The following is a 25180-nucleotide window of genomic DNA, read 5'->3' as shown; positions in this document are numbered from 1 at the left end:
TCACGCCTCTTGCCGGACCAGTCTTCCCGTGTTTTGTTTTCATTCCTTGGCGATTTTTGTTGATGTTTTTCTTTGCACACTCTGGGCATTGTAGACATTCCGAAAATCGCTGGCGAAATTCTTTGGCGCATGCTTGGCAGCAAAGTTGCCAGTTGCAACCAGTTGGCCGCTCGTTTTTCGCCTGGTCAAGTGGCTGGTGCGTTGGGGCATTGGCAGGACAGCATCCGACGGCCGACTGGTTTGCCATTTGGCGGCGTTCTTGTTCTGCCGATTGTCATGGGAGATGTGAGGCGGACCGACCAGAACAATGGCACACTAAACCGAACTTAGGGCCAGGTTCGGGCCATAAATTCCGAGGCAAACTGTGACGTTTGTGCGGCAAGCAGCCCTCGGAGATACACTCACACAAGGTCGTTCCACTGGCAGTCGCGGTGATTAGTGCGGCTGGGCTTCTTGCTCGGCTCCTGGTTGGTCATTGAACCATTAGCGACTCCTACGCTCCTTGGCCATTTGGGGAAGCACAGTAGCCAACTTCGAGCAGGGCGACTTGCCGGGGAAGCGGAAGGCGGGAGAGGAGGGCCAGAGCCAAACCTGTCGACGCCACGGAAATTCCTGCGCCCGAGCTCCTCAGTGGCGAATCGGGCCCGCGTGTGCCAAGCCCACGAGCCTCGTTTCGGCCGTACGCAGAGTAGGGCCCAGAAAAAGTACAAAATCGCCGAGCGTAAATAGCTCATAGATAATAATGGCCGGGCATTTGCAGTCCATGCGCGCAAAACAAAAGACTTAGGACACGAACTGGCCGAAGGAGTCGGCAGCCGTCATGTAACCAGGCCCAAAAAAACCAAAACAAGATCAACTGGTTTGAGATACTCACTCAAAGTGAGATACTCACTCTCCCGAGGCACCGCGAGCCCATGCGGAGAGAGACGATCTCGCAGACCTGTTGAGCCCGAGTCCAAGACCTGGTCTATTGCGCGTGCCTTCGGTGGATCGGCGGATCGCTGGCTCACTGGATCGCTCGATCGTTGCTCTGTGAAACACTTTTCCCCACTGAAGTCTCAGTTGTGTTTTTGACTCTTCGCCGTGCAGAACGATTCTCCAGCGATCGGTCGGTTGGCCCGCTTCGCAGGCTGCTACTTTGTCTCGGTATGCGAGTCAGTCTCCTCATCTCCCTCGCTCCGATTCGCTGATTCTCTGATTCTCCGATTCTCCGATTGAGCGTGGCCGTGTAATATGCGCGAAAAGTTGTTTTCGGTATATAGGCAGCGTTCGCATACATCCGCAAGTCAATTTTCCTGTTAGCCGAAAACCTGCCAAAATAAAAAGAAAAGAATTCGAGGAAAATATAAATAACTGCAGCCGAGTGTGAGTGTGTGCCTGTTGTTGTGCCAGTGCCGTGCGAGTGTGCGAGTGTGCGGAAAAGCCATGCAAATGTTGATTCTGCTGCCATTGCTGCTCGCCCCTCAGCAGTAGGTGAAAGTAAAGCAATTTGTTTAATTAATTGCACGCAAGCGCTGCCAAAGTGGGCCCAGATAGGCAGAGCCAAGCGATCACTGTGCCAAGTTTGAGTTAGCAAACCAATCTAACTGAGTAATCGCTGGCGACGGCCTGCAGTTAAGTCGAGCCTAGCCCCCGCCTATACTTTGCCTGCTTTTGAAAACTGTTCGAGATTGGATTACTCACTGCATTCGTTGGAAAGGAAGCCCAATAATTTGGAATATTGAAAAGGTGAGCTGTCGCTTGAAGAGGTGCAGGGAGATAAAGGCCTATGAGCTAGATACTCCCATATTTGAGACATCGGAGACCCATAATTCACAAAGGGCGCATAATTGTTTGTTTTTCGGTTGGCTCTGCGAAATGAAGTCAAGTAGCTCACCACACCTAAAACGGAAACCTAATGAGTTCATTCTTGCGCCAAGCTGTTCATAAAATATTGAATAAATTCGCTAATGAAGAGCTACCTATAGCAACTATGGACTAGACTATGCAAATGTGACCGTCTTACAGCGGGTCGGGTGGAAATGATGTTAGAGAAGATCTTTTTGGCTCGTATTTCTGTGTCGCAGCCCAATTTCAATTCGGATTGGGCTCTCCGAATTGGTTTTTTGTAAAGAGCTCTGTCAAAACATTTGGCAAAAAGCTGAAAATATGTGTGTCTTACAGGCACATTTGCTAGTTTTTCCTTGTTCTGGTTTAGAGTGGACAACAAACAAGCTCGTAAATAGTCAGGCACACAAGCACGAACAGCACACATATGCATATTTATATGTTGGTACAAGTTCTATTTTTATTGACTTTAACTTTGGCGTTTGACACCTTTGCGGCTTTGTTTACGATCTGAATGGAATCACAAAAATGAAGAGAAGGAGGGGAAGCTAGAAAACCCTGTGCTAAGCGGTATAAAATGTGTTTAACCATCTCCGATCAACAACAGGGAATGAAAGTACTTCTTGTGTTGCCTAATGGACAAAGGGAGTTTCGTACTCATAACAACAAACTAAGAACTTCAATATTTTTTATAAAATCATAACGCTTTTGACTAACAAACTCTTTAAATATGATGCCTTCTGTTCTATAGTATCTATTCTAGTATTCTCAAAGAGATTATTGGTTACTCAGCGGAACAATCTGCGGGATTGCAATACTTTTTGGAAGACACTTCTGAGCACCGTTCATTGATATTTATTTATCTGCTTTTCGATAATTTAGTGGCTACATAAAAAATATAACTCCCCATTACAAAAAAGGACATGGGTGTAGGTGGGGAAGGATGTGTGGATTTTTTAATGCCCAAAGTTGGCATTTTAGGCGATACATAGACTTGCACTTCTAAACTAAGCTCTTCTTGCTGAAATGGCCATAAAGGCTGGTAAAAATATATCAACTGAAGTAGTTCTCGGTTGATAGAAAACACCCAACTGCGTAGGGTATAACGCTTTGTGGCTTAAATCAGGGAACAAACTCAAGAAGTGGGCTTAGACCTTAAACCTGCGACCAGGCACAGCTGGCTCCGAGGTTTGTGGAGAGCAGGGGCTAGGCGGGGTTCAGGGGCCTACAAAAGCCGCTCGTGCCGACACACCTGACAGGCGAGTCAAAAGCAATCGACGGACCGCATTCTGTGGCCTGACATTATTGATACATTATGGGGCTGTTTTATAGGGCCTCCATCAGAGGGAAGGGCTGCGCCGGGGGAGGGTGAGGCGGAGGCGGAGTCGGAGGAACAGATCACAGAGCCGCATTTCTTAGATAGAGAGAGCGACCTCTGGCCAAAGAGTGAGCCTGCTTTAATTACCAAACGCTTGTTGCAAGAGTGAGTGGATTTTGGACTACTTGGGGCTGTCACTGTCACTTGGTGAAGGGAATGGGCGGGAGCCGGGCGGGGGTCAGGGCGTGGCCCTTGTGTCCCGGTAGGCCAATTATCCATTAAGCCCTGAGCTCCGGGCTCTCTGGTTGCATAAGCCCGCCGAGAGTATTTTATTTCACTGTCAGTTAAGATGAAAAATTGTTTTTATTATTTTCCTCCGCTTGTTGGTATTTGCCCCTTGCTGACATCACGTGACAACAACAACCACGTCGGCGAACGCTGGTTCGGTGGCATTTTTTCGCTTCGGACAAATAATTTAAATGTCAATGGGCGAGGGGCCGCTCGAGTCCGCCGAACAACCAGCTCCCTGGCCCGATCCAGGCCCGACTTCGAGAGAAGTCGAGACCCCAGACTGGAGACCCGAGACCCGAGCCACAAGCCACGAGCCCAATACCCAATATCAACCAGGTGACCCAATTCCAAGCAGGCACTGCAGCAGCCGCGCCAGAAATCACTTTCTCTCCGGCCATCAAGTTCTGGCCGGGCCCCAACTTCGACCTCGTCTCGTTCGCAATTAAGAGAAAATTTAATTTTGAATTTATTAAGGTAAATAAGCCGGAGCTGGGAGCCGAAAGTGGCGTGCGTGTCTTGCTTTGACATGAATCAAAATTTTCCACATGCAATCGAATCCAGAACGCAGAGCAGCAGAGGAGATAATTACGGCACTCGACAGTTCTTCAGATGCCACAACAAGATCTCCGGGTTGGCCTTGGGTACTGCCAAAAGAAATTCGAAAATCAAATTAAGATCAACGGGTTCCGGGTCCCGCCCTCGGGCAACGAGTGCATCTGGTTCGAACCAGGCGATTTGGGATGTCCTTTAGTGGGTTGTCTGCAGTCAGACGTGTTTAATTGATTGATGTTCGTACGCTGCATTCAGCAATCGGCTGCAAGGACTGCTTACTTGGGAAATTGGTTTGCCACAAGTTTCCGAATTTCTGGTTTAGGGAAGTTATCGCGCATTTGTGCAAGAGTTAAAAAGAGCTTACGATCGAAAACAAGAAGTAAAAGAAATGGAATTTGAGCGGAAATTGTATTATAGAACCCTTCACTAATTGATTGAAATCGATATGGCTTTATATTCCAGCATTTTGTTGGAGATAGCTTGGAAATTTCCATAAAAGTATCTAAGCTCACACATTCCCAGGGAGGTTGACGCCAAAGGCCGTCGGGCCCTCGAAGTGTGTTCAGTGTTTGCCTTCTACTCGACAGATGGAAACAGAAGAAATTCGTATGGCAGGCCAAGTATCGGTTACAAAACGTTTCAATTTTTGCTGCCTCACGGGACCCCACCGCAGAGGCAGAGAATGGAATCGAATCATTTGGGGATCGGTTATAACTGAGTATTTGTTTGGTGTGGGCCATTTTAACACGCGCTTGTGCCCCCATTCGTGGGGAGAGCTGCGGAGTAACGAACGGAGACGGTGCCTCATAGGCTGCCTTTTATTCGCCACATAGGCCAGCGGAGAATGCCAACGAAATCGGTGATAAATTCAGCGATGAAATTGTTTAGATAACAAACGCAGCCACACATTAGTTTCCCCTGGAATTCTGGTTTGGTCTTTGGGCTTTTGTTGCCGAGTTGCCATCGCAACTACCTATAAATGGCTAATGACAATGGATTAGCATAAGCTGCGCAATTAATCTTTGTAGTAAGTGGAACCGAAGCAAACCAAATCGAACCCAGGCCCAGAGGCAATTCGAAGAGCTAATACTTCAGGCGCGATCGGCAGATGGGGAAGAACTACGGGCATTGGAAACTTCAGCGCAGATCTATTGTGTGATTAATGAATGGAGCGAACCGAAACGATGGGCACGACAACTCGGTAGGATCCCCGGACCTGGCTTTATTATGCAAATTATCTGTAAGGGCGTAGAAGGCCGCATCTATTAGTGTCAGCTCTGCGGTCACAATCGAAAAAACGCCACCTGACCGGCCCGGGGTCCGGAATCAGAATTAGAATCACACTTCACACTGGGACTTGGACTCCACGTTGCAACGCGTCCCACAGATCGCTGCATATTTATGTCCCGGGGCAGACTTCAAACAGTTAGTCGTATGCGCGGCATATTAATTATGAAATTTCTTGTGTGTCTTTTTATGCAGCCGTGCGTGCGAGGGCTTTTATCTTTCGGATTGGCCTTTCACTTTGGAATGCGGTAGCTGGCGGAGAAAGAGTTAAAATTACTCCAGAGACAGCGCGAAATATGCCGCGAAGGTTAAGACTCGATTAGCGAAGAAATGCGCCACAACTTGGTATAAGAAGAATGTTCCTATCCACATAACGTTTGAAAATTAATGAGGCACAGATCCGACAAAATAGTTTTCTATCTGCTTTGAGTAATTTGATAAGCCATGTATAATAACTAACTCAGTATGTTTAGTTTCTAGTTTCCGTTTTAAGTTATTGGATGAGACTAGTCGTTAATTGATCTTTGAGTACCATTTGAGTACCATTGATAAGTAACTAAAATATATGCGAAATGACTTGCACAACTGGGAAGGAGTGGGTCCAGGGCTCACAGGAAACATAACCAAGCAATCAAATTGTAGAAACTATGGAGAGCATCTCAAAACGGCTTGATCCCTGTCCTGCTTCCTCGAACTCATAAAAAGTCACGTTGATATCGGAAATGCTGGCTCCAGCCCAGTGAGTTACAGATCTCGATCGGGTACATGACAGTTTGTTAGAGCCATAAACTCGGTTATGTGATATCAATTGGCAACGAGTTCTCGAGATCAGAGCGCTTTCTCGCCGGAGACAGCCCCGTAGCCATAAATCTACCGGCCAGCAGCCGATGGGCTGAGACCAGAAGAATGGAATCGACTAATGCCACTTAAAACGCGGCAGTTTAGCTGCCATTTATATGGGTATCAATCGACGTTCTTCTCGATGCTCGATTATTGGGTGTCAAGCCAGGGCTCTGGTAATTAATGCGCCGCCTGAAACGAAGACATAAAACAAAACTTAGAAAGCAGAAAACGGTTAAAAAGAAATCTTGGACGAGGGCAGGCGGGCGCTACGAGATGACCCCATTCAGCTGGATGCTGATAAGAGGTCGCATAGCAAATAACCTGAGCACAGACAGGCGTATCCAAAAGATTTTGGCTAAGGGAAGCCTGAATAGCCTCCCGCAGAGACCGAAAACAGATCTGTAGACACCGCACCAATGATTTTGATTGTTTTGCCAATATAACAAGGCCAAATCGATCGGTTGGAGTGCCTAAGCCCAAGCTCAACCTCATTTATCACGCTCAGATATATGGGGGAGGCTTATATAATATGTGAGATGCTCGGACGTGATTCATGCGAGAGCTCTTTCAGTGCCAATAACTTGTTTTCACTTAATGGCAGTGGTGCTTTATGGGCTGTCTTACAAGATTCATTAGTTTCTGCGGCCAAAAAGCACCAACACTTTTCCTGCTGGAAATCAAAGAACATTTCCCGTGGCAAGTCAAGCTAGCCAACAAAGACATCTAGTTTGTTGCTGCCGCCATATATGAATCATAGCCCCAAATTACTGGGAACCTGCTGGAATACCTGTACTATTATGTGGCCTCCTCACCACCATCACCGGCATCTCACTCTCCCGTTTCCCTTCCCATTACGACTCTTGGTCACTTCCGATAAGATCGCTTTCAGCATTCGATAGAAAAGCTAAATAGCATACACCGAAGTTCGGGGGAAACTGCTTTTACCGGGAACGGGACGTTGAGAGAGCTGCCGCGCAGGGAAGATGTTTTCCTTTTTTTATGGCCAGCAGAAATGTCTGACATTATGCCGGCAAAAACCATTTCCAGCGAAATGAAATCGAACGGCATTGATTGCATGCCAATGTGGCTCCAAAGTTCTTGATCGACACCTGCGCCAGACGACGACGTTCAATCAGACGCAGACGGGGCTCCAGTCCGACGACGACTGAAACTCAGATCGGCTCCAGATTCTGGCCAGGCCAGACCGGTGACCATTTATAGAGCAACTGGCCACTAGCAACCGATCAACAGACGATCATCTTGCCATCCCAATGACGCAAAACACGCAATGGCCGGCTATCCTCCTCCGAGCTTTCTCTGCAGCGAGGGGCAGCGTTAATTATTATGAGCAGAGGAAGTGACGACGACGTCGGCAGCGACTAATTGCACTGGGGCTTCTGATCTGGAGGGGCACCTAGCCGGCCGGTCGGCTAGACGACGCTCTGTCCACTGGGATACCCCTGCCTCGCATTTGGCCAGCACGGCCATAACTTGTAAAAATAAAGGGGGTTCTATTAATAATATTGAATAATATTTATTTATTTATTTATTAAAGATGATAGTAAAGCTTATAAAACTAAAACAAACATAGGGGGTTGTAGTTCTAGCTGCCTTCGAAGTTTATGATAGTTGCTATATTTTCTGCTGATGGGTGCTTGAGGTAGTCAGTGGCTTTGAGATCTTCGAAAAGTAGCTGCTTGTCCTGGGCTATTGCTGGGCATGAGTCTAGGATGTGTTCCATGTTAACTGGAGTTGATTGGCAGAGAGGGCAATCGCGGGAGGTGTTTGGATCGAGAGGGTGTTTGTGTGTTATGTTTGAGTGTCCAAGACGGAGCCTTATAAATTTAATTTGGTCAATTCTGGTGATTTGTTCTTGAGTTATGTTAGAAAGTGCTGATATGTGGGTGTTGTTTGGGTTGATGTTTTTGTAACATGTGTTGCATTTGTTTATAAGAGTTTCATTTACTTGCCTCAGGTGATTTTTTAGAAGTTTGTTTATGTCTGAAATATTTTCGTTTTCCGTAAATATAAGTGGCATTTTAGTTGCTTCCTTTGAATAATATAAAATGTAAGGCTTATATGCAAATGAATAAGATTCTGAACATTTTTTTATTAAAATTTCAAAAAAGGTTTCAGAAATTGTGCGTGTTCAATGTTTTAAAGTTCCCGAGAGGTCGGTGCTAAACTGGGTCAACTTTTAATGCTCAACTTCTGTTGTCAAAGTAATAGTTAATACGCTATATACACAATTAATATGATACGCTCAACAATAAACTGAGTACTGCGCTATATTCCTCCTCATTCCCACACTGCATATCTAATGGAATCGCTCGTTTGTTTGTCTTACAATTTGCAGAGCCGCAAAATGCAGCCGCTGGAACTGTGAACTCTGACTGGGTGGGAAGACGGAGAAGAAGTAGCCACGCGCTCGGACTAAGATTCGCGGTCGTAGACAGCATGCCCACTCGCCACAATTGGGATTCGGAGCGTGTGGGCGTGGCACATCTGGGCGGGGCCCGGGCCCTCAGCCCACTTTGCATAACCGATGCCAACCACGAGATATTGCGGCCGAAGCCGCGAAGGTGAGTTTGCCGCTTAAGTGTTTCGATTTTTAGACCCATAAGTAATATAGTTTATGCATGCATGGAAATTATGACTTGGCGTTCTTTGATATACTAGTTTGATAATGATTATTTGCTATTCTAAATCTCCAACTGCATTTTGACCCCTAGGGGCTAGATTGTGTAGAGATTGAATTAATATTTCGTTGGTTTCCCAGTCCTATTAAATCCCTGTAAATAAATAAAGTTGGAAATAGTTTTTATTGGTGAACTTAAATGAGAATAGATTAATTTAAATTTCATAGCCTTGCACAGGAATTTGGTTCGAACATTTATTTTAGATATACATTTTTGTATTGTTTGCATACAATTTATGTATGTAAATTGTAACAGGGACTGCGAAACGAAATAATAATAAAATCAATAAAAATAATGATATGGATAGATTTTATTTTCCACCTGAAAGACAGGGTTTCGAAAGCATTTACTGACTTCGTTAATTAATAATAGTAATTTTAGATTCAGTGGTAATTTTGCACTTCTTTCAAATTGTACACGAACTTTACACATTTATTCATCTCGTGATAAGGACTGGGGCTAAAAGGTAGACCTTGGATGGCTTTTATTTTACTTTAAATTACAAAGTTGGGATTGTGTGTTAAGGTCTTCGGTAAAAAGCCTTAACGATCGATAGCACGCCATCTAGATGTGGTATTTGTTACTTCTTATACTTATACTTGGAACATACACGGCGCGCCCTCTAGCGGTAGTACACTGAAGCATCTCTAATGTGCCCATAGTGCCGATAGAGGGCGCTACTATAAAAACCAAAAAGTCTGGTCGCTCGGGAAACGGAGCCAATGAAGATATCTGATTAATTGGGCTTTGACAGAAACTGAGTAACTAAACCAGAAGTAAATTATGTTTTATAGAAATGACTTCATTTTCACTCTTTACGAGGGGTAACATCGTGTGTGTGATCACACTGGACAACAAACGCGACTTTTTAAAAGGTGCAGGCCTTTGGGCAACAAATATTGTTAGTATGGAAATAATCAAGGTTAGTAACACCGTGTGAAATTTTGAAGGATTGTTTCTAGCTTCAGTGATTTGACAAAAAATATTTCATTATTTCTCTGTCCGTTTTTTTGTCTGCTATATGTTAGAGTCGTCCGATTCGAAATTCTTAAAAATATAAAAAATAATATTCCCAATATTATAAGATAATATATCAAAAAACAACGAAGCTAAAATTTGTGTCATACTCTTCCGATCTGTAAAGTCGCGGTCTAGGAAACAACAACAAATACCGATTTAATTATAGATATCTTATAATAATTTTAGATATCTTCAATGCTAACATATTTCACGTATCAATTAAAAAATAATATTATACATCTTTTAAGTACAAAGCCGCAATGTTATTTATAGAAATCTCTGACAAGACCGAATTCTTTCCTTTGCTGGAGTAAGTGAAACATTCCCCCAGCTTTCATGCCGGGCTTCAAAGCGCCAGTCGAGTCTGTTGGATCTTCCACAATGGCCACTATTTTTGGACTTGGACACTTGCATGCATAATTGTGCACAAAAGCGTGAAGTGAGGTGGTTTTGACGAGTCAGAGGGGCCAGGTTGAACGGACAATAAACTTCTATTCTGGGCCGAAGCGACCAACTTCTTTTCGGAAGTGATTCATAAACAGAGAAGTCGAAAAGAAGTTGGATGAAGGTTGTGGATGGGGCAGAATAGCGGACGCTAGACGATTTTCGGAAATAATAATGGACTGTTTGTGTGTTTCGTACTATCGTGTCTCTTGGTCGCTAGACCAAACGGGAACGATCCGTCTGCGATTCGTTTTCGCATTGTGAAGCCGGTCAAGGTTAATTTGGAGAATAGTGCCACTTCTTGGCCGACGGAAGCAGGGGTGCAGGGGAAGGAAGCCCGGCAGAAGAAGATTGCTCCGGATGTGTGCCACAAACAGAAGATGGAGCTTGCTTTACGACCCCGGCTCAGGTAGAGATGAATAATTATTAAATGCGGGCCCGGCCCAGTCAGACAAGACTAATTCAATTAAAACGCGACTAGACCTGGGCCTGAGATACATTTTAGGCCACACAGGTACAGAGATACAGAGTTTGCCACAGATACAGATATAGGCACAGAGCGAGGCTGCGGCTGAAGGCTTTAGCTGTTTCCCGCAAAGTTCAGGCTCGATTGAGAAATCGGCTGCAGGGCCAGACAATCGCCGATTGAGATCTGCCCGCCCTCCAGGAAACTGAAATATGACTGGCATTTACGAAACTTTATTGTGGCGCGCTTCTCTCTTTCTGGCAATTAAAAGACTGAAATGCGAGTAGCAACAAACAAATGACAGTTGGAAATAATTCACACAACGAACGAAAGTGAAAATCGCAAAATGTGAATAATTAGCAGGGCCCAACAATAAGGGGAATAAAATAATAATAGCTAACGAACTGAAATAGGAAAAAATTTACGAAAAATTCGCCACAATTGCCAGCGGCGGCAGCAACAGCCACAATTTGTAGCCAGCAAAGTCAATGACAATGGCCAGGAGGAGGGCAGAGCCATCTGCGAGGGCAACAAACTTGATACACTTACTCGTACTCATAGTACTCACCTACCTTTTCCCCGATCCCCCAGACGTACGTACCGTGGCCCTATCGCCGTAGCATCTTCAGTTTGGAGGTATTTCGAACGCAGCATTAAAGCTGGCACAAGAAATAATGCGGCGACGTGGGGCAAGTGAAAATGTTGTTACCTTTTTACCTTACCGCCACTTTCTTTACGGCCACAGATACAGATGCCTACAGATACGGATGGGCAATACACGGGTCTGTGAGATACTCCCCGGTGTTTGTCAAAATACTCTTAGCAACTAACTAGTCGCCATCAAAACAGAATCGCCCCGGCCGAAACCGCGACAACCGAGAGATCGGGCAAAATTCGGGGCGCGAAAGTGTGGGAGATATTTGGGGGCGTCAGCTGCGGCCGGAGTGGAGCAGCCTGTTGATGGGTCGGGATAGACAGGCGGCTAATTAAGTCGAGGAAGATACTGTCTTCGAACGGAAGCACAGTCAGTCGCTCGCCACATCTCCAACTTCATCTCCAGCTACAACTTCATCGCTGCCTCATCATCATCTGCCACTTCGCAGCTCCTCCAATTGGCGATGGGGATGTGGTTGAATGCGGAAATCTCCGGACGCCTCACAGTAGTCGCAGCATATTAAACTCTAATCAGCTAGATGTGATGATATGATAGGGCCGAAAGCATTCGGAGTAGGTAGCAATTTGTCAGATGTTGGGGTTTCATAACAGTTACAGCCAATTGCCATGTCACTGATGGTGTCGGGATACAACAGCGCGTCTTGAGTGTATCATTTGGTGGGCACACGGGTGGGGAGTGCAACCTAACCGAGATTTCCATTAGCCTGATGGGAATAGAATGCACAATTCCGAGGCGAATATGGCACTGTATCCTCGGGATCACAGCTGCTATTGGGTTCTCTTTGTAACTGACAGCTTACGTACCAAAAGTTTCCCAACTTCCAAGTGCTGTCCTACACATCCATATTTCGTAATGAATTGTCCACTGTTCCCAGGCCCAACGAACACATGACTCAGCCCAAAAGAAGTCTTACTTGAGCAATCCATGTCAATCAAATCGCCCTTCGGTAAATCTTCCACGGGGATCGGGGAAAATAAGTGAAATGAAAATTCGTCGAGGCAGCAGATGTGGATTGAGTGCTTCAGCCTGCATTGGGGCTTAAAGTATCGAGCTAGCCTTGGCTCGACTTCCATTTCCATGCCATAACTTGCTGATATTTCTGCCCGGCAAAGATTATTAATGATCTCGCTGGAAGACCTGGTTCTAATGATCTACAATCCAAAGCTGAAAACTGAAAACCGAAAACCGAAAACCATTTCCTGTCTAATACTGTCAGGCTTGAAAAACGAAAGTTCCCCAAGCCTCATTAGTCGGGTGACACACATATACCCATTTGGTGGATATATTTCTCCGATACTAAAGGGTTGGGCTGGGCCGTATGTCTCGGCTTTACTTTCTGGTGAGTTGCATTTACTGCCGCCGTCCAGTTTTTCCAGCCATTTTTGATCTTTTTCTCCTTCGTGGCCGAGTTGTTTTATAAACACGCGAATATTACATTAAACTCTTTGGAGTGGTTTTTGCGTTTCTGTTTCGTTTTTATTTTGGGAGGTCTTTGAGTGCGGCGTATGAAGGCCTAATGGGTGTAAGCATATTTATGGCCTGTCATTACTTTTCCGTAAATTAAACTTTTTAATGCGAAAATTGCTTGGGTGTAATTTTTTTAATAATCCACCTGGCTTAGAAACCAAGAGCCGCCGGCTAGTGAAGAAAGTTATTGTTTAATCGCCCGAAGGAAGAAGAAAGATCAGCAAGCAGTTTTCCGTATTACGCGGGCGTTTCAATGCTCGATTTTCATTTCGGGGATTTGGGTATATGGATCAGGCGGCCGCGGCTTTCTAATTGCAATGGCTTTGTGCGTATGTCAGTGGCTGTGAATGGGATCACATTCGGGTCTGTGGTTTCGGACCGCTCCCAATTGCCCATTTACTATTTCATTCTTCATCCACGAAATGGAAGCTTCTGCCGGTGGTCGAGAGCGTGGCTTGGATCGGAAAAACAAAAGGCTAATCCCAAGAAACCGTTGTGTCAGCGCATGAGCTTGTATAAATCATTAGAAGCAGGTTACGCTCGGCAATTTATTTGCTCCACACATGAGATGTATCTTGTAGATGTACCTCGAAGCCTACGCACGTCTGCCCAAGCTCAGAACCCGGTGGTTTTACTACCTTGCGGCCCGAGAATGGAAATGGGAATGGGGCTCGGGCCGGGCGATCCCGGGCTGGAAGGAAGCTGGCAAAGCGATCTGATAACTGCCGAGATTGTATAACCTTCGTGTGATGGGTGGTGCTGTGGTGCACGCTCCCTTGGCCCGCCAAACAGTTATACATAATTAAATCCAGTGCAAGGCCCGCCACCAGAGATGGTAGCCACTTTGGCCAGTCACCTACCTGAGCTTGATATGATCACCGAAAGAGCTACGTATAAGAACTTTTAATGCACTTGAAGCTTACTCTTGGCATTAGATGTTGGGTAACGTTTTTTAAGCAAGCAAAACCTTGAATGATTTAAAACTGCAATTAAGAGAACCAAATATGTAATGAAGCAAATTTAAAGATTATGTTTACCAATCAATGTACTGCTTAAAGGCGAATATATGAGCTTAAAACTAAAATTATATAATTATGATAAATAATATTTAATGGAAACCTACACTTATACTTTAATGAAAATATTTTATTTTGATAATGAAAGATAAGGATCTCACAATATTAATTTTAAATGGGAATGCAATAAATACGGGCTTAAAATAAAAGCATTTTAGAAATTTCAAATTCAAAATATGTTTATTTAGATGTTATCGATATATTTACTACCTGTTAGGGGATGCCCTAAAAGTAGGTTTCTGAAGTTGGCTCTCAGAAGCTGGGCCGCTTCCCGCTCCCCCTCCCAATATTTCCACCGCTGAGCAGCACTGCCGCCGATCGCAGTGACTTTTCGAAAATCACCGCAGCTACAACAGGCAGGCGAGGAAAATGAAAAAGAAAACTCACTGATATTGCTCTAGTACCGCGCTCGGCGTTCCAAGTGAGCCCTCAAAGCTGCTGCTGCTGGCGGCTGTTGGAGTCGTTGTAGGCCCATTGTTTTGGTCACACAGCTGAGGAGCAAATGGAAAAATTACCCAAGCCGACAGAGCCGAAGACCCGAAGACCCTCCGTGCAAGGTGGCCGGGCCGCGGGCCCAGAGGCCCAAACGCGCTGTGAAAATGAGGAAAACAGATATCGCCGCCGACAATGACTGGCAGCGCAGTCGACGGCGACGGCGAGCAGACGCAGCGGCAGCCGGGGCTCAGGCCAATCCGAGCTTCACTTCAGTCGAGCTTCAGTTCCAGCCGAGGGCGAACGGTATCGCGAGTTTGGATATTCGGCGGGTCCAGTTCGGAGGTTCGACGTTCCGAGTCTCTGACGCGGCTGGATGAGCACCAGAGCCACGACAATTTATAATTTGCATAATTGCTATTATTACCAGTGCGACAGTGAAATGGAAAACTCGAAGCTGAAAGAAGAAGCAGCTGACTGTGCCTGAAGAAAAGCTGGAAAATATCAACACCACGGAAAATTAACCAAACAAGACAAATGTATCATACTTTCTGTGTACGCGGATTCGTTAAAAAACAGACCAGTTCGTGAAAAAAAACCCCAGGTTAAAATTGGTAACATAGTTCTACACAAAAATACAAGTGCTTAGCCAAAATAATAATATTAAAGAAGATCCGTCAAAGAAAGCAACATCATTTCCCATCGATAATGATGAATAGACCCAAAATCATACAAGAAAAAAGTTAAATAAAAGTGTTGAAATATAATCAATTCCCAAAAAGGGGAATTTCTACATGAAATGAGACCAAAGTTCAACTGAGAGAAGCACCATGTATTGCACCAAAGATTGCACCTGCAGCCTGTGCCGCGAGTTGCGGGGGTACAAGCCGAGTTCCAAGAAGACGGCTCCTTCCGCCCCCACTTTGCTCAGCAGGATGCTGAACGACAACTTCATCCTGCGACGCCGCGGCATCTCGCTCAAGAACTTCCAGCCGCAATCGCTGAGGAACAGCGAGATGCTGGCCCAGCAGATGCCGGTGCCACGCCCCCCGCAAACGCCCTCGCCCACGCCCATTGAAGAGCTGCCCGACTGGGCGACCGAGGATTCCGCGCCGGCGAAGAAGCCCAACCACAAGGTGGTCATTTACTTCGGGGACTCGATCCACCGCGACCAGCAGTCGCCCCTGCCCTCACCCAAGGAACTCCACTCGCAGTTGCTGCAAGAGATGTCCCAGAAACTGCGGACCAGCGTCCCAGAGGAGGGGAACACCGCGGGCGAACCGGAGACACCGACGTCAACCCCGCCAGCGGATGACGAACTGCCGCCCTACATTGAGAGCGTGCAGAATGGCGTAATTAATATCAGAATTGAAGGCAATTACCGGCGAGCCAGTGCGCTGGTGGAAACGGTGGCAAAACCCACTCTGGCCGTCGTGGGTCCAACGAAATCCGATGCAGCCGCCGGCGATAATGACGATGGCGATGAGGATGATGATAGCGACGACCCTGGCCAAGATGAGGCGGAGACGGATTCGTGCGACTGGAGCTACGTTCAGGAGTGGCGGAGGGCCGCGAAACGGTACTGGGAACTCTTCAGATCATACTCCATTATTTATTTCCTCATTTCCCATTTCCCAATCCCATTTTCCATTTCTATTTATATTGCACTGCTGCAGTTCTTTGTGAAAGTCGGGGGCAAAGGGACTTCTTCTGGGCGTAGAATCGGGTCTTCATTTGATTGGAAAAAGGGAAAGGATCGTGATTTTGGGTTAAGTGACGCCCGAGTACCAGCTAGACAGACGAATCTAGGTCGTAAACATGTACAAATTGAATCCTCCTTACAAGATCAAATTTTAATTGCAAAATTGAAGTTCAATTTTAAGTTTTTCTATAAAGTGAGGATAATGAGACGAAGCTTCAATGTATCACGTATCAAAACCTTCAGTAAAAATTATGCCAATGTATTTCCGTTGTGAAACGCACTCATAAGGGTCTGGCGAAATGTCAAAAATCAAATAAACATACTGTCAAAGAAGATCAGAAAGGAAATTTCAAACTCTAAACTAGAAAGCTTCTAGGAACGTTAAATTCAACTTGCTCGTTTTAGTGATTAGTTCATTAGATAGGCTGTTTGATTTTATAACTCATAATAATTAGACAATGATCGTAAAGACTTACCTTTAATTTCCATATAAGCCAGATTGTTTAATATGGATCGGGTTCTATAAAAAATTAATAACAGTTGTTCGGAGTTTAAAACAAATTAATGGCTTGAGCTCTTTTCGACCACAAAGTTTTAACATAAATTGTTACAGAAATATTTTGAAAATCAACAAGGGCTAGTTAAACATTTTTTGGTATAAAATTTAACACCTCACAATCAAAATAATGAAATTAAAATAACATCTTCCAAAAACCATATTGCCAAAGGTCATTGTTCGATACCCAAAACGTCATGCTTAGAATCAGATCATAATAACAGTACTCCGAAGATTTTTAAAGCCCCACTCATAAATCGTGTTAAGCACAGAACCTTGTCCAGGCTTTAAAGATCTGTATTAAAGATATATTGTCAAGAAAGACAGTAAAAGATACGTCAGCCAGCGCAACATTTACAATTTGGGTCAATCAGAGCTCAAGTTACAGCATAGACTGCCAAAGGGATGGGCAAAATCTGAATGATAATAAGGTCCAAAGAGAATAAAGATTCGAAAGAAGCCAAAGACAACTCACTTTTTCGCATGCAAATGAGAAATCGTAACTGGCTTTTAATATCGCTTTGTATTTGAAGTTGGCCAACCCAGTTAGAAAACGATAATCATGAGAAGAGTCTCTGGTGCTGTATATTCTAGCACTTTAAAGTACTGCCTATTAAATCCGTAGATACTAATCCTAAGGTATTTCCATGGTTTGCAAAAGTGTCATGCTTATAATGCTCTCTCTGCTACTAATACTACATATATATACATTTAGTTAGGTGTCACTGCTCTCAAGTTCGGCTCGTGACTAACTAGAAGATAGTCAAGTTTGTGTGAACAAAGATTAGCGGCAGTGTACATCTCTTTTAGCTACCCGTTAGTAAAAGCTTTTGTTTATTTTGACTGGGGTTCTTTTGTTTCTGGCGAATTTTAATGAGTTGCATCATTTATGGGGCTGAAAATGGGTCAGCTTTAATTAGGAATGCGATTAAAAATATTTAAGCTTTATTATTTGTTATTGCCCAAACAAAAATACCCAAAGGTACCGAACAGCTTTCCTGACGTTCTTTGAGTTAGGCATTTTCTAAAAGTTTCCCATTAAATGTGTGTAGTATTGAAGCTGCAAAGTCTTGGTAAACCTAACGAACTTGAAGTTTTGATTGGTCTTTCTGTTTTAACACCTGCTTTAACATGAACCGTTTTGGGAATTTAAGGTCAAGTACTTAGACTTGAACTAAATCTCAGTCGCGCCAACGTAGATTAAAGAATCGACAACTAAACCTTATCCCAAACTTTGGATCGGTTATATTATATTATATTATATTATATTATATTATTTCTATATCTTTAGCCTCCAGACCACTAATTAGCTGCCTTTTTTCCAGACCCACTGGCAACTTGCCGCCCAACTTCGCCCAGCACCCGGCTCCCAGCCAGATGACCGGCTTGCCGCCCGCGCCCCCGCCGCAGTTGCAGTCGCCACCCCAGCAGCAGCACATGCAACTCCTCTCGCAGACGCCCCTGTCACCGCAAAAGGGACTGGCGGTGGCCATGGCCACTCCGGCGCCACGGGTCTTCAAGGAGCTGGCCCAGCAGCCAAACAAGGGGGTGCCGCACAAGCTGGTGACCTCCTCCAGTGCCGGACAGGAGGCCTCACCAGGCCAAATCACGTCCCCAGTATCCGGTTCGAAGGCTCTGATTCCACAGAGGACGGTGGCGGGTCCTGCTCGCCTGACCGTGCAGAGTACGCCCGTGAAATCGCAGCCTCCCCAACTCAGCGGGAGCCTAGGCCAGAGCCAAGGACAGAGCCAGGTCTCGCCCAGCCGATCCACTCTGGGGATCCCCACGCCTGCCAGGGCTCACCAGCACGACCAGTTCCGGGCCCTGCAGCGGGTGCAGGAGTGCCACAGTTCCTCGGACGAGAACCGCAGCTCCGGACACGCCAGCATGTCGGACACCGGGGGCCATAGCTCCTCTCCTGCGGGTGGAATGACCTTGGGTCCACTGCCCGAAGACCGCCTGGCCGCTGGAGTGACCAACAGGAGCACGCGCTCACGGCGCCATCGCGGCATCATGCCGGCTGGAAAGGCTCCTTGGAGTGGAACCGGACTGGAGGACATCAAGCTGGCCATGCTGACACTGCGCTCCCAAACGAGCAGCAGCACCTACAGCAGCCTGAGCGCCGGTTCAGAGAGCTCAGAGCCGGCGCGCCGCCTGGGCAGGTACTCCTCTCTGGAGACGGTCGTGACTAGCACCAGTGCCGACGAGTTCGTGTGGGTGGACTCCCACAACCGGCTGGTGGAGCTGCAGCACCCGCCCTGGAGTCAGCCGTGCATCCTGAGGGTCCTGCGGAACGGACGCTGCCAGCAGCAGGCGGAGCACCTGGCCGTGGAGGCGGTCTCCCGCTTGGGCTACCTGCTGCAGAGGGCGCTGGTTAGGATTGCGCGCGAAATCCAGCGTTTCTCAGCGGGAGTGGGCTTGTGCTCCAAGCAGGAGGTGTTCGGAGCCTTGCGGGTCGTGCTCAGCTCCTCGCTGGCGGACTCCTGCACAAAGGCGTGCCTCAGAGCCGCCGCCATGTTCGCGGTTCCCGGCGAAAGCGCCCTCAAGCAGAGCAAGTCCGCCCGAGCGGGCCTCCAGTTATCCGTGGGTCGCTTCTACCGCTGGATGACGGATGCCAGGCTGGGGAAATTCATCCACGAGTATGCTGCCGTGTATCTGTGCGCGGGAATCGAAAATCTCCTGGAGGAGATTACCCTTCAGTCCAATGGGAGCACGGCGGCCGCCCTCGATCAAAGTATTGCCAGGTATTTGCTGCTACTTCTATTGGCTTCAACTAGCGTAATTTATTGTTCTAACCCACTAAACTATTCCCCTATTTCTTGTGTGATGGACCGATCCAGTTCTGGAGATGTGTGGGGTCTGCTGCAACCGTTTGCCCACCTGAACGCCGGCAGAGTGGCTAGTGGAGCCCTGGCTCTGCCCAGATGGGCCAGTGTGGCCAGTCTGGCCACCTGCGTGGGAAGTATTAGGGAGCTGAAGGAGAAGGCCCTGCGCACCCAGCAGGAGTTCCAGCTGGCCGCCGCCCTCTCTGGCTCCGCTCTGGCGGCCCTCTTCTACTTCATGCGCTGCTCGCAGCTGGAGCACACGGAACTTCTCGCCGCCTCGGGCTGCAACTCTGGCCAGGCACACGCAGCACCTCCGGGAGCGGGGTCCTCCTCCGCGGGCCACCACGTCCAGGAGCTGTGCTACGAGCGGGCCTACGTGGTGCTGCCCCCTCTGGCCGAGTGGTTGAGAGTGGCCGCTGCCCACGCAGAGCATCGGAACGCCCTGATGATCGATAAGGACGACGTGATGCAGGCGGCCAGACTGCTCCTTCCCGGAGTGGACTGCCCCATCAGGCCGGTGGCCCATGACGAGGAGCTGCCCACGAAGAAGACGCATTTCAACAATACGCCCGCTGCCAGCTCGACGGGCACGGGAACAGGCAGCAGTAGTTGTAGTTCGCCGGTGGTCAGCGGAATTGGAATCGGAATCGGAGAGGACACGTCCGAGCTGGGCAGGCGAGCCACTATCGGAGTGGCCTTCAAGGTGAGTGTTTCATTTTTTGGAAGGGGCTATATAGCTGGAAGTCTTTAAGATAGTATACACACATTTTTTCAAGTATCACCTAAGCACACATTTTAACTGACAACTCTTACGCAGCTTCTTTTGACTGGCCGTGCGGAACTTCTGGCACAAGCTGCCCAGCTCTTGCCGCCGACCACGCGGTACGACACCCAAAATAGCGCTGGACTGACCGCCCTGATGATCGCAAGCATCCGGAATGACGAGGTGGCTCTGCACGCGCTGCTGGACGCAGGGTGCGATCCGAACGTGGAGGTTCCGCCTGCCGGAAGCGCTGGCTACCCGGCCATTCAGCCGGACACGCAGTACTGGACTGCTCTAAGCTTCGCCGCCAGCAGGGCCAACTATGTGGCGCTAAGGATCCTCTTGGAAAGGGGCGGCAAGGTGGAAGGCGGGGCCAGGAGCAGCGAGGAGAAGTGCACTCTGACGCCCCTTCAGTTGGCCGCGGGCACGGGCAACCTGGAGATCGTGGCTTTGTTGCTGGCCCATGGCGCTAATGCCTTCCTGTCCACGCAGCAGAAGGATTCACTGTGCTTCGCGGGTTCTGCACAAAAGGGTTGCTTCTGCGCCATTTCCGTGGCTGCTGCCCACGGACACCGATCATGTCTCCGCAAGCTCCTGACCCACCCCGTTTCACCCGGATCGCGGGATGTACTCTCGCTGGAGGAGATGCTGGCCGAGGGCGACGTGGGTGGGATGAGGGGGGCAGCACCCGGAGGAGCGGGGGGTCCCAGCAGTAGCAGTGGAAACAGCGAGGATTTGCTTCCGCTGCTCAACAAGACGCAGATAAAGCGACTCCAGGAGGCCATGTACCACAGTGCCGAGAACAATCATTTGGGTGAGTGCAGGTTGCAGGAGTACGAGTAAGATATAATCATCAGGGATATAAACTTTCCGATAAGAAACCTGGCCAACTGTCTTATTTATCCATACCCTGATCTGCTGTCGTTGGTTTTTTGTTTATTTTTATCCTACGAGTTCTGCAGTCACATTTAAATTCATAACATCTGGTAGGTATTACAGCTCCTGCTTGCCGAAGTTGGATTCCATTTACGCTTTAAGCTGACTTTTCGACAGATTACAACTATACACATAAAATAGGACGTTTTCGCCTCCAAATTGTTTTCATAAACTTAACAGAAACAAAAGGTAAACTCTACGGCCATTTGCAATTCAATTAGGCAGGCAGCAATGACCGATTGAGTGATTCGAGAGGTCTTTAATGATTTTCTAATTCATTTGTTCGGTTTAAGGGGTCTTAAAATTAGTCATACAATCCCAAACCAGATATTTTCGTGAGCCGTTGAGAGAGTTTTGTTTACAAGCCGCTTGCTTACTGTGATGTTGAAAGGAGATTTATTGTCTTGCATGTTAGAACAGTTTTGTTTATTCGCATTCAAATAATAACTCACTTCCCCTTTTTGGCGACAGACATAACCATTGAGCTGCGGAAATTGGGTGTTCCATGGACTCTGCACTGCTGGATGCACGCCCTTTCGGCGGCCCACGACTTGCGACTGGACGCGGTAATAGATCAGTTGCTCCAGGACTTCCTGCAGGTCTGTCCCGACGACTACAGTGCACAGTTCGTGAGCGAGTGCCTGCCCCTGCTGTTCAACATATTCCGCAACAAGAACGAGGGCACCACCCTCCTGCTGGCGGACATCTTCGCCACCTGCTTCGGCTGGGAGACACTGCCCCCGGTGAAGGAGCAACCGCCGATGCAGCCTGTCCAGGGATCCCGTATCGACCCCAAGTTCGTAAACAATCCGGAACTCAGCGATGTGACCTTCAGGTGGGTAAAGCAGACTAAGTCGATGGCAAGAGGTCCTTAAAAACATTGCTAATAAAGCTTAAAGGTAGAACGCTTTTTAGATATCAAACTATGGAAACCAGACAACCGGATTAAAACAAAAGCGATTGTTTTGGGGAATGCTTAACTTTAAAAATTAGAAATAGGTCGGTGATAGACTAAGCGTTTTGTATTTCAGAGTGGAGGGCAAGATCTTCTACGGACACAAGATCGTCCTGGTCACCGCATCGCCGCGCTTCCAGAGCATGCTGAGCTCAAAGCTGAGCGAGGCCAACTCCACGCCCACGGTGCAGATCAACGACATCCGCTACCACATCTTCCAGCTGGTGATGCAGTTCCTCTACTGCGGCGGCTGCAGCTCCTTGGACGTGGCCCACGGCGATGTCCTGGAGCTGATGGCTGCGGCCAGTTTCTTCCAGCTGGAGGGACTGCTGCGCTACACGGAGGCACGGTGCTCGGAAATGGTGGACGTGGACAATGTGGTGGCCATGTACATTCACGCCAAGGTGGGGTTGCAGAATTCTCGATCTCATTTTAACAGGGATCCTAAACGCTTTTCGATTTCCCAGGTCTACAATGCCTACCGCCTGCTGGAGTACTGCCAGTGCTTTCTGCTCCAGAACATGGTGGCTCTGCTCACCTACGACGACTCCGTGAAGCGCCTGCTCTTCGCCAAGAAGATCCCCAACCACGATGTGCTCGCCGGACTGCTGCAGACGCTCCAGAATCGTTTGAAGTCCCGCAAACCCAACTCGGGCGGTGGCCTGGTCAACTCCTACCGATCGCCCCCGGCTACGCCCGTCAAGAAGTGAAGCAGCCACGCAGCCACACAGCCACTTTCCCGACGGAACCCACTTCTTATTTATTGCATTGTTTTTAATTTAATCTCTGAGCTTTTATGTATTATATTAGTTCCTCTTCCCGAACCTGACGTCCTTCGCCCTGTCCTTAGTTGTAGTTTTGTATTTTCAATTTGTTCAGTGCACTGTTAACCTTAACGAACCCCGGGACGGCCGAGCAGGCGGTCCTCTAGATTTTATTTTGTAGTTGAAATTGTTTCTGCATTAAATGAAGAAAGTAAAATTATGATGAGCAAAGGTTTTATTTGGAAACGCCTGCGGGCGGCAAGTTAATTACGTTTTAAAGGTGTACAGGGGTGTAAAGGGGAATTTACGCTGAGGAAAAATGTTACTTCTATATAAATTAGTCATCTAATTTTTCTTAAAATAGACTTTGATTGAAGGAAGACAACAATGTCGTCCACCAATTTGAAATAAAATTTGATTCTGAACTCGAAATTAAGCTGAAGCCCTTACAAATTTGTCAGCAATAAAACATATGGGGTTTCCCAAGTTTACAGAAAACCGTAGGAAATTCAGTTCCGTTCCGCGCACTTGTTTATTAGACTCTAGGAGGCTTATCATAATCAAGCTCTGGCTGCGACACCTGCTCGCTGACCTGTTTGGCGGCCAGGGAAATCTGAGGCAGGATGGCTCCCCCCTCGGGCACGAATCCGTGGTCATCGGCCTTGTAGTTGACGGTTACTTCCTTCCCATTGGCATCGAAGTAGGAGTAGGAGCCGCTAATCTCCAGGTACTCGTTTTTGGTGCCCTGGTTCCTGACCACCGCCTCCTCTTTCCGGTGGGTGCCATCCTCGCCGAGATAGGAGAAGTTGTAGGATCCGTCCTCGTGCTTCTCGTGGGATGACTCGAGAATGGCCACCGGTGGCTGGGTAGTGGAGCTGACATGGTCCACGGGAGCACTTAGAGCAACCGCCAGGCACAGAGCGAAAGATATGATGACCTGGCAAGATGATTTTGTAATGGGTAATCCTTGGGTTGGTCACCTCTCGATGCCGCAATACTCACAATCCTGATCATGCTGCTGTCTGGATGGGGAGCTGGCTGTGGTTTGACTCCGAGTCAGCGAAGACAGCCTTTTATATTGCCAAAAATGAAATGGAATCGCAATTGCTGGTCGCCTTGCTTACCGGTTATCGGCCAATATCCAGGCACTTACTTACATACGTACAATGTGTACATTATGGATCCGCCGGTATTTACTTGAAACCCGTTCTAAGAATTAATTAAAGAGCAAGCTTCTTACCCAGGCCCACCTTCCATCTCCCATTGCAATTTCGAATTTCTGCCTGCTACTTGGGGTTCTTAATTTGTGTTCGACCCCGGCAAGGGACTGATTTGCTCATCAGCGATATCATAACATTTGAATGAGCAAGGTATTAACTCGAGAGAATTCGATATTGGGTCAGGACATGGCAAAGGGAAGTTGACCAGCGAGATTTTCATCTAAAATTGATGTAAGATGTGTAAGAAGGTAACTAAAACAATTACTGTTTCCATCATGTACAAAGGCGATAAAATCTATTTACAATTTATTAAACATCATTTTGTAGAAGTGGTAGGTATTCATTTTCTCCTCGTGTGATATGCCTTCAAGTTGTGAATATTGAAAACTAAGCGATCAATGCGGTTTCCCTCTCCACTTCTCATAAAGCTCTTCGGTTCAATTCAGCTGCAGCCTCTTCGGTTTTCTATTTTTCGGGCATTTTCCAGATTCGATTTTTCTCGAACGTGAACATGCCGGGATCGGTTTTTCCGCTCGCAATTGTTTACACGAAAACTATAAACAAAGCAAACACACGGCGTCCGTCGCCGCGCCCTGCCCTCATTGATGTTATTTTTGGCCACTGGGCATGAGGCAGCACTAACTTCTCCATCCTCTCCAGCCGACCATATTATACGCGTTCCACATAGCAGCCGGTCAGTTGAAGCTGGCGGGGGCGAATGGGACGGAGATAGGGATGAGGATGGGGATGGTCGGCGGATGGGGCTGGGATGGGTGGAAGGTTGGAAGGGTGGATCCATTTCGGGCAGGGGCAGAATACTTAAAGGTGCCACATACGCATCGTTCGATTTGGCTGCGGTCGGTTTCCTGGCATCTTGTTTATGCAACAATAAATTTTACATTTAATTTTCGTTTCATTTGAAATGCTACAGCAGTGTCGAAGAATGCCCCGATTCGGGTCTGAATTGGATCTGCTCTCGGCGGTGAAGCAATTTGTTGAATTTCGCGTACCGGGGAATCTGGCAAGTATTGTTTCTTTGTTCCGGCATTAATCGAATTTCA

At 47.3% G+C, this 25180-nt stretch overlaps 2 protein-coding genes across 4 annotated transcripts; one reads left to right on the top strand and one right to left on the bottom strand.

Moving 5' to 3' along the window:
• The first annotated feature begins 875 nt into the window (after positions 1 to 875).
• On the top strand, positions 876 to 23119 carry LOC108030884 (ankyrin repeat and BTB/POZ domain-containing protein 2). Of its 3 annotated transcripts, XM_017104045.3 has the most exons (8): positions 879 to 1728; positions 8475 to 8700; positions 17982 to 19400; positions 19497 to 20184; positions 20299 to 21058; positions 21652 to 22015; positions 22212 to 22539; positions 22603 to 23119. In XM_017104045.3, exons 2-8 carry the CDS (start codon positions 8576 to 8578, stop codon positions 22843 to 22845), a joined length of 3927 nt encoding a protein of 1308 aa, XP_016959534.1. In that variant the 5' UTR covers positions 879 to 1728; positions 8475 to 8575; the 3' UTR covers positions 22846 to 23119. The 3 variants fall into 3 exon arrangements, with proteins under 3 accessions (XP_050741894.1, XP_016959534.1, XP_016959533.1); XM_050885937.1 differs by lacking the exon at positions 8475 to 8700 and having other exon boundaries at positions 876 to 1728; XM_017104044.3 differs by lacking the exons at positions 879 to 1728; positions 8475 to 8700 and adding an exon at positions 14706 to 15977.
• LOC108030885 (endocuticle structural protein SgAbd-6) lies at positions 23117 to 24051 on the bottom strand. The gene is made up of 2 exons (XM_017104046.3): positions 23902 to 24051; positions 23117 to 23836 (listed from the first exon to the last, which is right to left on the bottom strand). The coding sequence occupies exons 1-2, from the start codon at positions 23911 to 23913 to the stop codon at positions 23435 to 23437; spliced, it is 414 nt and encodes a 137-aa protein (XP_016959535.1). The 5' UTR covers positions 23914 to 24051; the 3' UTR covers positions 23117 to 23434.
• Between the last annotated feature and the right edge of the window lie 1129 nt (positions 24052 to 25180).

Source organism: Drosophila biarmipes, chromosome 3L (genome assembly GCF_025231255.1).
Source record: "Drosophila biarmipes strain raj3 chromosome 3L, RU_DBia_V1.1, whole genome shotgun sequence".
NCBI classification, from domain to species: Eukaryota; Metazoa; Arthropoda; class Insecta; order Diptera; family Drosophilidae; genus Drosophila; species Drosophila biarmipes.
This window is presented reverse-complemented; position numbering and strand designations above follow the sequence as displayed.